The sequence below is a fragment of the Pseudoliparis swirei genome, chromosome 3, assembly GCF_029220125.1.
Source record: "Pseudoliparis swirei isolate HS2019 ecotype Mariana Trench chromosome 3, NWPU_hadal_v1, whole genome shotgun sequence".
NCBI classification, from domain to species: domain Eukaryota; kingdom Metazoa; phylum Chordata; class Actinopteri; order Perciformes; family Liparidae; genus Pseudoliparis; species Pseudoliparis swirei.
Window position 1 is genome coordinate 9,390,054 of NC_079390.1, and position 17,397 is coordinate 9,407,450.

At 41.3% G+C, this 17,397-nt stretch overlaps 1 protein-coding gene across 1 annotated transcript; it reads right to left on the reverse strand.

Annotated features, from left to right (window-relative positions):
• Positions 1-3,043: 3,043 nt before the first annotated feature.
• Positions 3,044-13,264, reverse strand: nlgn3b (neuroligin 3b). Its single transcript, XM_056411775.1, has 6 exons — positions 12,743-13,264; positions 11,258-11,317; positions 10,331-10,480; positions 9,306-9,491; positions 6,648-7,437; positions 3,044-5,034 (listed from the first exon to the last, which is right to left on the reverse strand). Exons 1-6 carry the CDS (start codon positions 13,221-13,223, stop codon positions 4,239-4,241), a joined length of 2,463 nt encoding a protein of 820 aa, XP_056267750.1. The 5' UTR covers positions 13,224-13,264; the 3' UTR covers positions 3,044-4,238.
• Positions 13,265-17,397: the final 4,133 nt, after the last annotated feature.

A 17,397-nucleotide genomic window follows, 5' to 3' on the forward strand; every position in this document is an offset into this window, starting at 1 on the left:
AATGCCTTGCCTGGAAGACATTCAAATCAGGGAGTACAAAGTACAAAATAAATACCCACAATAAGTCACACTATTTTCGTATGTTGTAATGTTCACGTGGTATGCTGCAGAAAAGTTCTGTCCCATTCATATTGACACCATTTCAAACCCTTACAGCCTCTCACACTCCCATTTAGCAGGTGACGTCAGTAAGTCCCTGAGGGTTTAGGGTTTGAGGGCTGAGGGGGGACATTGGACCTAACACTTGGATTGAGAACAGAACTGCTGGAACTCTAACCACGAGGAACATAGAAAGTGGCACAGATAAAGGGGAGAACAGACGGAATACACAGGGGAGTAAAGGTAATCAGGAGCAGGTGAAGCCAATCAAGGCGGGGCGGGTAATCACACAGGCGGGAAGCACACAGGGGCGGGAAGCGAAGACACTGAAATGAGAGACAACAAGTAAGTGACAGAATAAAGAGTACATGAGACAAATACTGAAAAATAAGTAAACGTAACTTACACAGTGGACCGGGATGTGACAGTTGATGTGTTCACAAAATAATAGCCTCGTGGATTGGTGAATTGTTCGATGTGATTTTACAGTCTGAATGGCCTTTTGTCTCCTAAACAACAGACTAAAAAAACGTTAAGCTATTAGTATGTAGAAAGGAGTAATGCCAGCAGAAAGTGAGAGAGCGGAGAGGAAGGATGCCTTTGAAATCCCAGAGGAAACCATGTGAGAGAGAGAAAAAAGAGGCGGGTAGCCTTAATTAGCCTCGGTACATGAGAGTGTAGAAGGGCTGTCAGCTTGACTTTTGAGATGTGAAATAGCAATGATTTTGACAATCAAAAGACGGGATTAGGAGGACAATTTTAGGAGACTTGGAGGCTTTGGTTCCATGAAGAGAGCAATTTCTAAATTTCTGAATGAACTATCTTCCACAAAAGCTGATGCAGATGGTGGTCGGGGATGTGAGCAGCTCAGATGATGAATTATTGGGTAACTCTTAATAAGACTGTCGAACAGTTATTAGTTAATGCATGAACTGATTTCGAACTAGCACATTACTCCACGAGCAAGTAGCAACTGCTATTAGGGTGCATATATCAATATATGTTTAGCATAATCACATAGAAAATGTGCACCTATATCATGATCAGCACCATGGACGTCAGTGACTACGTTGTGAGTGAACTATACATCAATGTATGTGACTGTGTGTGCAGTATGTATATGTGTTGTGGCACAGTGCTCTATCTTTGAGTCATTTTTTTAATTGTTTGCTGTTTGATAGATGCACTCGCCAATATTTACACACTGCAAGGGGGTAATGTGTGGATATTTGCACCACCTTCTATCCCTGTTACGATAATGTGTGTTATCGTGTCACTAACAGAACAAACAGGCGTCAAACAAACAAGAAGTTGGAGGGCAAAAAACACGGCAGGCTCAGTCAGAAGGGAATTCATTGGCGATGACCTCCCGCAGGGAGAGCCTGAATTATTTGTTGGACGGCATGATGAAGCAAAGGGAGGACTGAACTGTGTTCTCCGATAGGGTGTTTATTTGCTCGTGTGTTTGATTGTTTTTCATGCTTATCTCAGTCTCTGCTGCCTGTGTGTTTGAAGCCTGGGGAAACTGCAACCAGCGCTGCGTGTGTTCCAACATTTTTAAAGATTTTCCCTAAAACTGCACTAGGAGCAGAGCAGCAGCAGTTAAAGGGACAAGTGGAACATTAAGGAGAGATGGATAAAAGCACCGTGGCATTGCTGGAGGTAGATAAACATAATATTGTAACTGATGAGCAATTATGGCTAAGAAACTCAATGAAAACATGCAAAGAAAAAGTGAGGTTTGGAAAATGGAAAGTCATTCTGTTATAAAACAAGGCTGTTTACATTTTAGTTCCACTACATGCAGTAATGATAAATGGTAAAACGTAGTGTCACATTAACGTTATAAAAGTATGGAATAGTCAAGATCAAGTTAACAAATTGACTCGTAATGTTAGAAATAGAACATTATACTTTGAAAAAGGGAGCTAATATTATCAAACATAAGCTACTTGTCATACTAGACCAAGTATGGCCGTAGTGATAACACGCTTAAGATAAGGAATTGATAAAAGGTTTATTTGATTGCTTATCAATTACATTTGCAACAGGATAACATCTCTTTTCAAAAGTCTGTTTTAAACCCTAACAATAAACTAAAGCTGATCCAACTCCACTTTATTGCCCCCAAATAACCCAAGCTCATTCTGACATTAAAACAGCACTCCGCTTATTGAGCCTTGAGTCACTGATGGTCCTGTGCAGAGAGACAAGGAGCAGGCTACAGAGGTCTGCTAAGCTCCCTTCCAACCACAATTTGGTATTTTATTTTAAAGGTTGTTGTCTTCAGCTAATAATTGCAATGTTTTGTTACACTACGAGCGACAAAAAGCGACATTTATAAAGTCTTTTAATGGAAGCCAGTGGCATGAAGCTACAGACTTGTGTCCGGCACAACGGGAACCGCTACAAACCAAGCTGGTCTCAATGTGGTTCAGCTTTTCAATGAAGCGGCAACCAATCATGTGTTTTTATTTCACCCTGCTCTGTGCAATGAATAATTTAAAAAAGAGTCCGTTGGCCAGTTCCCAGTGCCTGCTGTGACTATATATATAACAACATTGATACATCAAAGAGCGCATGAGCCACATTTCAATGGTGACTCGCGACGACGTAGCCGGCAACGCCAGACCGGTGTGTTGCTTTTGTTGCTTTAGTTGCTCATGGTGTGAACCTAGAATGTGATTTCTTTTTTGGGATCCACAGACCGCTTGATGCAACATATTTGACCTGTGCAGTCATACTCTTCGTGAACTGTATCCCGTCTTTGATGTTTAATTATCATGCAATAGCATACTCGAGACCCGAGAGGCATAAACTGGGGCTAATTGAACCATCGACCCAGACACTGTAAAGCTTTTGCAATACATTTGACACGGTTATGAGTTCCTTTCAACTCTGTAGACTTTTAAGGACACATTATTATTCCAACTCAAGACTCATCTTTAGTTCCAAAAATCTTTTAATAGTCTTCTCATTTAGATTAAACAACATTATGATAGGTTCAAAGAAATCAAATCTCAAATCTTGATGTCAATCATGTGTATTCAGTAAAGCGTGACCCCTGGATATATCTTGGTATGCATGGGGTCCAAACCACTTGGAGTTACAGGAAACTCCTTTTTAAATGTGAATAATTGAGTTGGTATACATACAATTACAATGTAATTACAATTATCTTTCTGAAGATCTTACAGTATTCATAAACAAATGACGAATGAAATGTTGGTCTAGGTTTATTCTGTACAAAGAAGCCAAGCCAAAAGAACCATGAGTTGGTTGAAGTGGGAAAACACATTATCAGCAATTCTCTTTTCATAGTAAAGCAGAAGTTATATTACTACAATGCATTAAGCAAAATTGTAGACACGTGAAATAAAACTATAGCAAGGATACTCAAATAGACTACAATATATTACACAACACTACAAACTGAATGGTTAATTTCAAACAATGCCTAATTTACATTTTTATAGCGCACTTCTCAGCACACACCCACACAGCCACAGGAGTGTTGCACTACCTGATAGAAATACCTTTGAATAAACTGGACGTTTTTTCCACGTGTGACCTGTATTTGAGTAAACTATCCATCCATTGTTCTTATAATTCCACAGTAGTGTGAGCGAGTTACAAGGCATGTTAAAGTAATTACAGTAAAAATACATTTCCATAATAAGCAATGTACCATGAGAAATATGTATAAAATAGCGTAATAATAATAATGCTTTTTACTTTCCTAGATCTTATCTCTGCGCACCACGAGTTATAATGTCACTTCGTTCCACGAGATCAAAATAGATATCACAGAGTAAGAAAAAGCTTCCCATACAAATCCAACTGTATAAACATTATACTAAGTTCTTGCTAGGTAAAGTTCCAAAAAAGCTAAAGTGGAAAATGAAATGCGCTTTTTCTTTTTGTCTGCCTTTGGAAATGATTATTATAAAATGACTCTGCAGTTAGATTTCCTATTATGAGAGAGCAAAGGCAGAATGTTGGCGGTTGTACATTTTTGGAAAAGACAGAACGAACATATTCAAACCTATTTTACCTACACATCCTAAATATAGCTTTACATTTCCATGTTTTATGTACGTCACGCTTCTCTTCCCCATCTTCCCTCAACTCCTGCCAGGCTATACCCGAGTGGTGGAGTGGGTGCTGGGCAGCCCTGCAGAGCTGTAGCCAGCAGGGAAGGTGCTGTACGGACTCATATTGGAGAGGCCCATCAGGGAGTTGGGGATCATGGTGATGTTGTTGGGGGTCATCAGAGGGATGTCCTCAGGGGAGCGGCGTTGGCTCAGTAAGTAGTCCGAGCTGGGCGAGATGTGGAGAGGATTGTGAAGGGCTTCACACTGGTTCCTTTGCTGGGACAGGGACTCGTCTATAGTGGTGGTGTGGCTCACATTGTTGCCTTTGCTATCACACTGGGGACTGGGCTGCTGGGACGAGTCCTGACGACTGCGCTTGTCCTTGCGGTAGTACAGAGCGGCGAAGGCCAGGACGTTGAGGAAGAGCAGTGAGGCTCCCACAGCAATGGTGACGCTGAGCTCTGTGGAGTAATCTCTCGGGTTCGGCATGATGAGAGGGCCCATCTCCCGCCCCCCTTCGCCGTCGTTGTGGGCAGTGGATACAGGGGGACGACCGGTGCCGCCCGACTTCTTACCGTTGGACTGGGTGGGATCCAGTGGGGTGACCTTGGTGGTGGTGGAGGAGTAATGGAACATGTCATGGAGGTTGTAGAGATGGGGCACCAGGTGTTTCCAGAAGGCCACCTTGGTGGCGCGGTAGTGGTCACGGATACGAGGCTTCAGGCCAATGTGCAAGTACAGCTGGTCATAGGGGTCGTACTTGGACCAGGCCACCTCCTCGAAACGATTGGCCTTGGTGTGGATGAACTTGGTGTCCTGTGGCACTGGTTTGTTAGGATCCCTGCAGACACATGATAGACAGAAAACTTGAGTCACTAGAAATACATTTGATGGAAGAAGCTAAATGGTACTATCTGTGATAATTCACTATTATCAATTTTTAAGAATATAATTACATTGTAATGACAAGATATCGATCTGGAAGCATGTTTGTCCAAAGGAATGATTCAGAACAGAAGATGTTTGCTTTGAGCAGAGTTTGGTTATTCAACATCATGCTTACATTTGCCAGACAATAAAGTACAACATTATTGGAAAGTATCCTCAGCCCAGCCCTTGGTAAATGCAATGTTACAACTACAAATGCAAATCAAAACAAAAGGCCTGTATGTTAAATTGTATAAAAGAAGAACTGCGTCGACACAAGTCAACACAATGTAATATCACGTCTCTCCTCAAGGGCTCAGCATTCCCTCATTGCTACACACTAAAAACAGCAGCCTATAAGTGACTTCCTGTGCTTCTTCTCACTGCTAGTCATCATCCACGAAGACTCATTGCAGCGGTGCATTCAATATGCGGGAAAACTACAGTAGTGCCGCAGCAGTGCAACTCACTTGTGTCTCTTATCTTCACAGACACACACACACCTTTGCTTCTGTATGACACATTGTAAAACAGGCTGTCAGAAGGTTCAGAAGCTAAACTTTCAACCGCATGTTTTTGAAGTGCTGAGTCACTTACGGTGCAGGTAAACTGTTGGAAACTGGAAAACTTTAAGAAGCTAAAAATGTCTCCACTCATCCTGGGAATACTTTGAAATGTCACTGCTTTCAATAAAAATCCAAAGTCAGTGAAGCCGTCATACTCAAAAAATATATATATTTAATTTGTTCTTCTTTTTTTCTTCACCGATTATTTCTGCCAATCCTACTTGAAAGTAGACGTACATCATAAAAGCCTTCTCAATTTTTTCTCTTCAACGTAACCTTTTTGTGACTCCTTTAAACCTTTACGTGAACTAAGCTGTACATTTTAAGATTCGTCACCTTGAGGAAGTCTACCTAAAGTAATGAAACGGTGTTATGTGCATATAGAGAAGTTAGAAGGAAGCTTTAAAATAGTGACACCAAATTCAAAATAATTTCATGTGCATCACCACACATTTAGCTTTTGCTGCATAGTGTACCCAATTAAATATTCAGCAAATGCAAACGTTAAGAGTTTGCAAGTGAATTGAATAAATCTGAGCGAAGGGAGCAGACTTAAATTACAATAAGAAGTGACAATTAATGATAAAGAGGATTTATAGACTTTCGATGTTGAGGAATTCATATTAATTGATGAAAACTGAGTGTTATTGTGAACAAGCAATGGAGAACAGGAGCTAAAGGCTTGAAGACGTGGCAGTGGGAGTTCGGGTTGTACTTAATTAGTCGGCACTACTTAAGGCTGAATCTTACAGTCCTTTAATCAGCATGATAAAGGAAGGGCGAATGTAGCAGAAGTTAGAGGTAGAACATCTCACATAAAGTCTGAAGGATAAGCAAAGCTATACCACTGACCAAAAAAGGAGTGTAACATGGGATACTGCATGCACGGCAACTATATGTAAATAAGTTATATTCATGTTAACATGCACTTAGGTTTGTCCCTGGATTTGCTGTTACTCACCCACTCTTAGCGAAGTTGGTCCAATAAGTCATAACCACAGCGCTGAGCATGATGTCGTTCCTGGAGAAGTTGCAGGGGAACAGGTCGGTTGGGCCCACCATGGGGATACCAAACACATAAGGGACCTCATCTCCGTGCGCTGAGTCGGACCACACTGGCTTCATGAGGCTCTGGCAGTGGTGGTAGAAGGTGTAGAAGAATGTCGGCGAGCCATAGCGGGCGTGTAGGTCAGCGGTCACCACTGAGGGCTCCACCCACTGGTGGTCGGTGAAGAGGGCCACCAAGGTCTTCCTCCTGGTCTCCGGGTTGTCTTTGTCGGCCCAGTCTGTGTACATGAATTTAATAGTCTCTCTCAGTGTGTCCTTCCCTTCCGGGTAGCCGTACAGACTGTCCACAAAGTCTGACACTGCAAAGTCAAAGTCGTTTCCAGACACGCCGTCTTCCAGATCCATCACGTTCTCCACAAAGCGCAGCCCTTCTCCCTGATTGACCCCCAGCATGATATCATAGTTGAGGAACTCGCCCTGCTCCATCAGGATCTCCGGGTCATCCGGGATGACGTCTCCGTCAATGACAGGACCGAATGCCACACGGTATCGGGCAGGCTGGATGTCTTGCTCCACCAGCTCCCTCGCACTCTTCTTCTGCAGGCAGGAGACCATGTCCACAGTGTCCAGCACGTTGCAGCCGACCCTCTCGGCCAGCATGCGAGTGTACTTGACCGGTTGGTAGTTGACAGCCCAGCTGGACAGTGCTGAGCCGCTTTGGATGATGGCTCTGTGGAACAAACCTTGGGACGCAAAATTCAGAACAAAAAGACACAGAAGACAACAGAAGCCCAGAGAACAATGGTTAGTATTAGTATTCTTTTTCAGCACAAACCTCCACAGCGTTTTGATATGATTAATTTTGCACAAATTGCTATGCTATTCACAAGTAGATACCACACTAAACATTTAGGTAGGTAAAAGCAAAGAAGCCCACTTGCGGTGTCCTTTGAATATTAGGGAGATAAAGAGAGTGAAAAGGCCAGATTGAGCCTTGCTGATGAGAAGCTGCTCTGTAAAGCAGCTGGTGGAAGACATTAGCTTCTAATAGGATTTTGTCTAATTCAATTGTTATTATATTCATACAAACAATATTTGCTTCTCTCTGTTGATCCCCTTATTTTTTTCTTGGGCTGTCACAATAATATGCGGACGACAGTGAACACAAGTCAAATTAATGATCAATTTGCAGCATCTTTTCAGTGAGGAGGTTTTTCGATGCCAGTTATTTGCACACGTACTGCAATTGTGGAATTGTTAATACTTTGTGTCTAACTAGCTGCATGGCTTCGTATAGACTTCTGATGCCAAGTGTGCAGTGGAGGGACTGTGCGGAGAGATGAATATTCAGTAACCCTGGTCCTTCAATGTTGATACAGTAAACACAATGTTGAATTTTTAATATGCAGTGCGTCACCTCTGTCTCTGGGGATTCTGCATCTACCACCTAAACATGACAAGTGATATGTATCAAGTAAAAAAATACGCTGCTAAGGTTAAGGCATAGCAGTCGCTTGAAAAAGAGTGCGGAACAGTGTCCCTTTCTCTTGCCTTGCTGTCATTTCATATATTTTTTTTAGGGCAGCAGCTATTCTACTTCAAAGACAGCCGGAGGTCTTTGTGCATTCGCTGCAGCCGAGCGAGGGCATCAAATACAAAGCTCACAAAGGACAGTTGCCGCAGCCTCCCCGGCATTGACAAAACACAGTTTGTGCCCTTGTGTTTCTGTCCAGCATCAACGTGATGGTCGGGGCAATAATACGGCAAAGATAAGAGGTTCAAATCCCCCTGGACCACTCATACTGAAATATGCGCCTTTGAATCTTGCAAGGAGCTTTGGTGAAGTTATATTGTCATTTAAAGAATAATAGAGAGAGATAGATAGTTAGTTACTTTAATTGTCCCGCAAAGACATAGATTTGTAGTTTGAAGATTTGTAGTTGGACTAGAATGTGACATTTTCAATTAAAACCACGGCAATAAATGTAGGGGGGGGGGATCTAAGGTGAATTTAGAAAATATCTAAAGACGTTTGTCTAATTCTTTGGTCCTGCTTTATTTTCACAGCAGCTTTTTTCTTTGGTAAACAGGGTCTTCAATCAAGGCTTTGAAAATACAAATTGCCAATGAAAAGGCAGATGGTGGACCATACACATTGTATGTAGCTGAGTAAATGAGAGTAAACAAATCGGACGCTGAAAGATATCAATATTAGTCCGATGGAATGGTAAAAACTGATGGACACAGGTGAATGTGAAGGAGTAGTGAAAACTTTATAATGCTAATAGACTTCTTTAAGAGCTTCCCATTTTAAGAGGCAAAGCTTTTAAGCTGATTAGATTGAGTAGAGGGGAACAAAAGCAATCACTTACTAACAAATACCCTCTTTACCCTCCACTATACCATAACATAACACTTCATCTCCCTGACAGACCATTTAGAGCTGCATTTGAAACAAAGAACAAAATGATTAAAACTGATAAGATAAGAAATTAACATGATTCCATTGTTAAGTTTGTGGATTTTTACATTGCTTTTTAAGTGATGGCATTAATAACAGAGCAAACCCGTATTGATCAAAGTCAGAGATAACTGAGACGGTGGTTCTTACCTTCTGAGTGATGGGACAGAGTAAGCAGACTGACGCATGAGGCACCGATTCCAGATCCAAAAACTGTGATGCGACCCAGGTCTCCTCCAAAGTAACCAATGTTCTTACTGATCCAACGGAGAGCTTGAATCTGGTCCAGGAGTCCATAGTTTCCTTTTGCTGCCTGGTCACCAGTACTGAGGAAGCCTGAAGTCCACAGAAAGACATCAGAGCCAGTGCTGACGTTGAGATCTACAGTATGTGTCACAGGTTTGATCTGAAGTTGTAGCCCAGCAGGGCCTCTGACGAAGCCGACACCTTTTTCCCTCAGGTGCAAATATCCCTTCACTTTCTCCCACAGTGTCTTGACTACTTTAGTCAACTATATTCGTAATCGTCTCCAAGCAGCGGCGACCCTCAGGAAGTGATCAGCCTCTGCAAATCTGAATTCTCTCCTCGCTTGGGACTTCATAAAATTCAAAGTGCATACATATTTTGTCTAGTTCTCTAATATCATAAAACCACACAGAGGTCACCATGCTGTTACAATTGATCCTATTACTTATTCCCTTGTCTATTCTCATTTAAGCAACGTCCTGTTTTGAATGTTAAACACAGGGGAAACTCTTGACCTTGTGAATGCTTGTGAACGCTGCATTGCTCCATACTGCATTTTAATTAGTTTTCCTTCAAGAATGGCAAAGGCTGATGATCTTGTACAGATTAGCTACGTCCATCTAAAACGAAAAATAAATTGTGTTTTCAAAACGAGTCTAAACAGCTTGTGTGAAACAAGGACAGACCTTGATAAGTATTTGCAACACTTTTCCTCTGAGGATAACATATTTATGCTAATCGAGCTACAGAGATCCCCTCGCCTAAATTCTCTTTAACTGTTTTATATTTTTCTCTCATTTCTTCTTTGTATAGGTTATAACAGCAACACAAGTGGGAATGAATGACCATGATGTTTATTCTCACACATTAAACTAAATACCCCATTTGCACGGCCATTAAAAGTTATCACGCAGACACGTTGTGATCACCTAATATTCCGATTCTGTAGTTGAGCGTGACGACAATAACATTCCCATAACTGGCCAGCACGCTGCCATCCATCATGTTTCCGGTGCCCTCCATATAGGAGCCTCCATGGATGTAAACCATCACAGGTCGAGCTTCCGAGTCCCTTATATCTGTAAAGTCAACACACACACAGGCTGAGCAAACAACAACCGAGACAATAGTAATGAAACACCGTTATTAAAATGTTATATCGGCTTTTCAGTATGGGTGAAGACAGCTTAGAAAATGTGCATATAGAAGCAGTGGTATGCTTGTGGTTTGGAAGCTGTAATGACATTAAGAAAATGCATGGTAAATACACGCTGACAAGGGGTGTGTATGGATCAAGGAGTAAAATGTCATTAAAAACTGATTTTACAGTGCATTTAAGCACACAACTGAGCTTACTTTGCCTCTGTAACGTATCTGAATGTGTTGATGAGAGGAAGAAAGAGAAGAAAATCCAGTGATTTGACTTGTGGTTCGATGCCAGCGGAGAAGAATATTCTGTAAAGGTGTAATTTTACAGTTCCACATGTAATATGCATGCACAAGCAAAATAAAACATGACGTGGACTTAAAAGTACCACACTGCATCGAGCTCTTGTTATCTACTAGTATGAGCTCAAATATATATTTTTTCAAATAAAAATATAAAATCTATGCTTCATAATTGGACAACAATTTATGACATTGCCCAACGACTTTCAGACAGATAAGTAATGCAAACAATGTGCAGGGCAGCAGAGATGTAGCTCTTACTGAAAGCTGAATTCAAGCACAAGGTGTAGGATTTTTTAAAGAAACCCTGTTGTTCTTTAGGAAAGACAAACTAAGAATTGTAACTTCATCCACCAAACTTAAGCTAAATGAATCCATGCATCAAGACTTTGAGCTCATAAAAATACCTTCAGATATATGAGTCTCGGCATGTGAGAAAGCCGCCCCCTTTTTCTTGTGTTGGCTTCCTAGGATTCACATAAGGAAAAAGAAGTGGAACATTCAAAACATCATGGTTGACTGTGCCTCTTATTTTATGTATGATCCAAACAAACTGACAGAATCAGGAGACAAAAGATCCATAAATGATAGGCAAAGAGAATATTATCCCATTACATCCATCATGTTGCACTTTTACCTGAGATTGCTTTCGGAGAAAATGTAGATGAGATCAAGTAAACCAATTCTTGGTAGATATTTTCAGAAAATGGACAGTGTGTGTATGTAGATACACACTGTTTTCTTTGAATGGTTTATTATCTATTGTTTTATTGATCCAGCTGCCTCGGCTTTGACCAGATTAATAGATTTTTCCTGGTTTATTGTATCTCGCTGTACAATTATATTTTCAAACAAATTGTCATGTCAATTCTTCAGGTTTACCACTGCAGGATAGTTACTGAAGATATGAGCTAGAGGGTGTTTTTCAATAATGACCTATACACTCTGACTGAGCAGGTAACAAGCCAAAAAAACTAAAATTAAATAGTGGAAATGTTAATGAAACACTTCTTGGTTTGGCGTGGCAAAAAAACTGCTGGAGATGAGTGAAAATGAGAAAAAAGCAAAGGTTTCGCATCAGTGAAACAAATAATGAAACAACAGCATAACCGAGGTGCATTTTAAATAAACCATGACATAAATAAAGAATCTATTTTTCAAATAAATAAAAAAATTATAGAACCGATGGGTTATGTTGTTTCCTTTTTAAAATGTGAATGCAAGTGTGCGATTTAATGAACCTGTGTGTGCCGGGTGAGGAGGCCTTTGGCCAGCAGCACTCAGACCAGGAGCTTTATAAAACATTGGCTGCACCATTTTGGACAGCTCCATCTCAAGCAGGCTGTTTATCCATCGGCCAAAGAGTGGCCCGTTACATACAAAAGCTGAACACGGTCCAACCTGCTTTTGTGTTACACTGAATGCTTGTGAGGAAGTAATCTATTCTCAATATATTCTATTAGAAATTGTCTTTTTCTTTTACAAGTCGGGAGTGCTTGCCTCACTAGATCTGCTTTGTGATTCTTCAGGATTACCTTTGATGCTCAGTCGTGACAAATATGCTACAGGCTCATCCTTTCTTAATGCTAAACATTATTTATTTAGTTAGGTGAGCCTGTGTGTATCCCTACACATTCAGTTGCATAAGGGTATCTCCAGTTACCACAACTATCAATATATGAATGAATTTCTGCTTATTAATGGGGACGTATATGATTTCATATGGAATATGATAAGCAACAAGGGAAACAATAATGGCATTGCTTTGAAATGAATGCAATGAAACGAGCAGTGGTCGCACACACGCTTCATGAGAATAACAGGCCGACGTGGATAATAATAATTGATAGAAATGGATAGTTATTATTGTCCATTTTACCACACCAACTCACCATCCTCTGTCGGAACGTAGATGTTTAGATATAAACAATCCTCGCTCTGATCCTGAATGTACGTGGCTACTGTGTCCAGGTTGTAGGTGAACCATATGGGCATCATGATCTCTGGTACGGTGTTGTGGATGTTCTGGGGGCACACAGGCATGAAGTGGGTAGCATTCTTGACACCTGACCAAGAAGAGGGCTGGTCTGGGGGCATGAAACGTTTCTCTCCCACGGGCGGGGCAGCATAGGGGACCCCCAGATACTGATCAACGGGCCGGAGCACCTCGCTGGGCACAGGAACCCGGAGGCCTCGCAGTTTCCCAAACTGGGTGGTCACGGTAGGATAGAATTTCTGGCTTGTGGACTTGGTGAACGACCAGCAGGAACAAAATATCCACCAAAGAAGAGCACATTGGGTGATGGTTACAGGCCCTTGATGATGTAGCAGGTGTGCAGGCAACAGATGGTCTCTAAATGTAGCCAGCCACATGGTCTGGGCAGGACGGTGCCCTTGCACAGCACAAATGCACAATGGAGTGTCCGCTCAGTCCCTCTGCACTGACCCTCTCAAACAGACATCACTCACTGGACCTTTGGCTGCGACGGTTATCAAATCCAAATACACGACAGCCAGGTTTGGACCGCCCCCACTTCCGTTTTTCATTGCAGTGCACACAAATCTGTAAACAAGATGATCAGAAAGATGACGTGTGAAAACATCAAAGCTATGGGGAAATAGTATAATAGTATAATTGGCTACGTTTTGATAAAAGACGTTTTCTTCCTGTACCTTGGGGTTCTAGATTCTTACTTTTATATAACCTTAATCAGCATGCAACATCCACTGTAACGCTTCGATGCTAATAACCTTTTGGGACAAATTGCTGTTAAAGCAGCAAATGTATGCTTTGACATGTGCAAATCACTGTCTACTGATCTCTGTGTATCAGTGGGGGAGGAGAAGGGAGGAATCAGAAGAAAAAAATCTATCTGGTGTAATGTTGGATTAATGCTGCAAAAACATCTCCAGACAAAATGTGTTAAGCTCCCCCTTTCTAATGTGAAAACAGCAAAGTGAACAGCATAGAAATAAAGATGCATTGAAGGGAGATTAACTGGGAAAGGAATATCTGGCTTCGGATGTTTCAGTGTTTAATATATTTCTCAAAAACCAAATATCTCTCATCAAAAATAATGTAATTTTTTTGTCTACATCTAAGTCATACAGTCAACCACTGACTTTTAGATGAATAATGGAAGTGTACCAGAACAAACATGTCTAATGGGATCGAAAGACCCAACCCCTCCTCATATAACAAGTAATTGCAGTTAAAGTGAAGGACTTAAGGAAGGCTTATAGGCAGCAAGATAATGTCATGGGTCCTTTGACATCATATTGAGAAATTGATTTGCCTTCATCTTCAGCAAATCATTAATGCAAACACTAATGGTTAGTCTTTTAATAAAATGTAGGATTTTTAATCCGATTGAAGGCATACATAAATTACTGTTGATTCTACATTGGTTCCTCTTGTTCCTAAGTGAAACATTCCTTGATCTGGGATCTGTTTGTTACTCCAGTAATGTTTATTTAGATTTAAAAAACTGTTTTCTAATCCGATTGCAGTCACCAGAGCTTCTGTGTTATGATAGTGTGTCTTGTTCGGGGTTCACACGTATGAAGGTCTCAGTAAACATGGGAATACAGATTCACCCCTAATCACATGGGCATACTGTATTCAAACCAGGTCTCAAATATAAGCCCACCCATGGAGAACTAGAGCAAATTGTGCAATGCGTCTTCCAATTAACTACTTTGTTATCCAAAATGCATCTCGTTTTATCCTTATAGTCTGGGATAGCAGTCAGCATAATATGCTCGACACCAGGTTCTCACTGGCTCATCAATGAGCAAGGCAAAAGCAAGCTTGTTAACCTAATCAAATCTATTGACGAGCGCTGCCTCGAGTATTGCAAAAGACTGCAGCTAAACCGCTCCGTCAGTCTCATGAACCGGTCTATTAAGACAGAGGAACAATTTCTTCCTCCTAATATGAGAAACTAATTAGGAACAGATGTGGTGCATTGGCTTTTTTATTTCCCTACAACATTTTCTTTACAGCACAGGGAAAGTACATATAGTAATAAAGGCTGGTCATCCTCTCTTTCCCAGGTGTAACACATTTCCTGATATGGAAACAATCACAGTTGCGCATTTTGTTTTGTTTTTAAGACCGAGAAACATTCAAGTAATTTCACACTGGTTTATTGGAGAATTATTGCACATCGCTGTCCTATTAATGAACACTTTTGAATGTTCCTTATAGCCAAAAAATGGACAAGACTTTTTCAAACCCCTATCTGTTATGTGATAATGATGTACGACATTCAAATGGAAAAGAAAGAGAACCTGCTATTTTTTTTCCAATTGGAGCACATCTCCTTTTGGAACTGACAATGATAATACATCATTTGCAGGTATAAATCCTCACTGTTCACAAAACCTACGGTGAAATCGTCAATGATCATATTAGCAGATATTACAGTGGGCAACACCAATCAGACTTTGTAATTCGTCTGTTGCTTACGAAGCAGCCCTGTCACTGCCGGGCATATATAGATCAAAGGGAATTAATTCATAAAATGAGCGTCATTTCCTTTGTACATTTCACATGTATTCATGATATTAGTATCGATGGATGGACAAAATCAGAACAAAGATAAGGTTCTGGCATATACTTTTTGTTTTACTGCAGGCTGCCAAAGCAGCTGAATTCTGCCTTCAACTGGGATGCAGAGTATTCTCCTTCCAACTTGTGGTCTGCGATGGGACAGATGTGGATAAAAGCTGTATAGCTCAAACCAAATGGGCCGTGAAATAAAAAAGAGCCATCGCTCAGTCGAGTTTGATACACTGCAAGTTTTTTGAGCAATTTAGACTGGCAACATGCCCAGCAACATGAAAGGAGAGGAAAGAAACATGGGTGAATTATGTCTTGCCAATTAAGCACTTGCAATAACTCAGCAAGTGAGTGATAAGTTAAAAAATAAAGATGTTTTACGATATTATAATAATAGACCATTTAGACGTGTAGGTGTTTACGCATCACAGAGGTGGTTTGGGTCAACCGTATTAGTTTTTTTTCACGGACTAAATTTAATTGGTATAGTTACAGACCTATTATAAAGATTGCTATAATCATGTTTCTCTCCGATCATTGCCATCATCGACAGGCACACAATTTAACACCAATTCAACACTAATAAAATGTCTAGGACAACATCTTATCGATTAGGTTCTGGTAGTCTAGGGGCCCTTAACATGAACGCGTTTAAGAAGGAGCCTAGTATGTGAGACAACAGTGGGCTACTGGGCTCCCAATGCCCTTGTAATTCGACTGGTGTGGATCAAAACCGTTTCAGCGGATTCCCCAAATCCCCCTAATTTAGCAGCGCAATAAAAAGGAGCACGGATTGACGGAGAGGAGACTATACCTTATAGGGAACCTGCAGGTAGCACTCAACATAATGGTTAGTCCTTTATAAATGAATGCAAGGAGCCAGACCCACAGAAAAAAACAAGCCACAGCCCAGATATAACCGACAAAGTGCTCTAGTGTGTGCGTGTGTGCGTGTGTGTGTGCGTGTGTGTGCGCGCGTGTGCCTGTGTGTGTGTGTGTGTGTGCGTGTACTGCCTCACGTTGTGACTGGGACGCGTATTTAATCTGGATCTAGGACGGTGTAATATTAGATAAAAATGAAAAACATTATAACAGCGAGCCAACACATTTTGCACCACATTTGATCGTCGAGTAATATCCTTTAGCTTTAAATGAAACCATTAGCTGAGATGTAAGTGATCACTCTGAACAAAGATTCGTCCCACGGAAAAACACACAGCATCGTTCGGTTAACTCACCTGCTTTTATAGAGGCTGCTGCGCGCTCCATCTCGAGATTTCCTGCATACCATGCCCGTCGGTTTCGCTGTAAGACAACGGGGCTGCTGAGTGTGAATATATCTTCCACCGGTTCAGTATCAAACACACGGATCTTTACTCGTATCTCCTGCTTTGCACAGTCTCTGTGCTTTGCGCATATCCGACGCCAAGGTCAGAAGCGCCACCGGTTTTAATGGAGCGCCCACCACAGAGCTCTCTACGGCGCCCACTGCCAGCGCGTTACTAGGCAACCGGCGGGTTAGACCAGTGCATTAAATTCACCCTCCAACAACTGACACAATCCTAATTTAGAAACCATTAAGTAACCACCCCAACCCCGGACAGCACTCACGTCCTTACGCGTTGTGCCCGAGCAAAAACATCCATACTTCTGACCAGACACGCAAATGAGTGTGCAGGCCTGCATGGACACAACATGTCCTGCATTTAATTGGCTCGGGCATCTTAGCACATTTTGACAACCATAAGAACAAATTGCAACCCTTCCTCCAAAATGTTTCCCTCTATAGAGTGAAATGCCTTTTAAATTAGATTCCTAATCAACTCATCTCCTTGTAGCAATGTCTAAACAATGAGAATTTACTAATGAAACGTCTGTTCTCTAATCACATGTGGGAATAAAACGCACTGCTAAGAGCCTGCCAATGACATCTCTGAAGCATCAGACCCACACTTGTTTAACAAGCAGATTGTACTGCTGCTA

Excerpts from the sequence above, each read along its gene's own strand:
- nlgn3b (XM_056411775.1), bottom strand. The coding sequence starts at position 13,223 with ATGTGGCTGGCTACATTTAGAGACCATCTGTTGCCTGCACACCTGCTA. Across the intron at positions 7,438-9,305 it reads TCTGTCCCATCACTCAGAAG|GTTTGTTCCACAGAGCCATC; the intron begins GTAAGAACCACC and ends TTGCGTCCCAAG. Across the intron at positions 5,035-6,647 it reads ACCAACTTCGCTAAGAGTGG|GGATCCTAACAAACCAGTGC; the intron begins GTGAGTAACAGC and ends ATGTGTCTGCAG.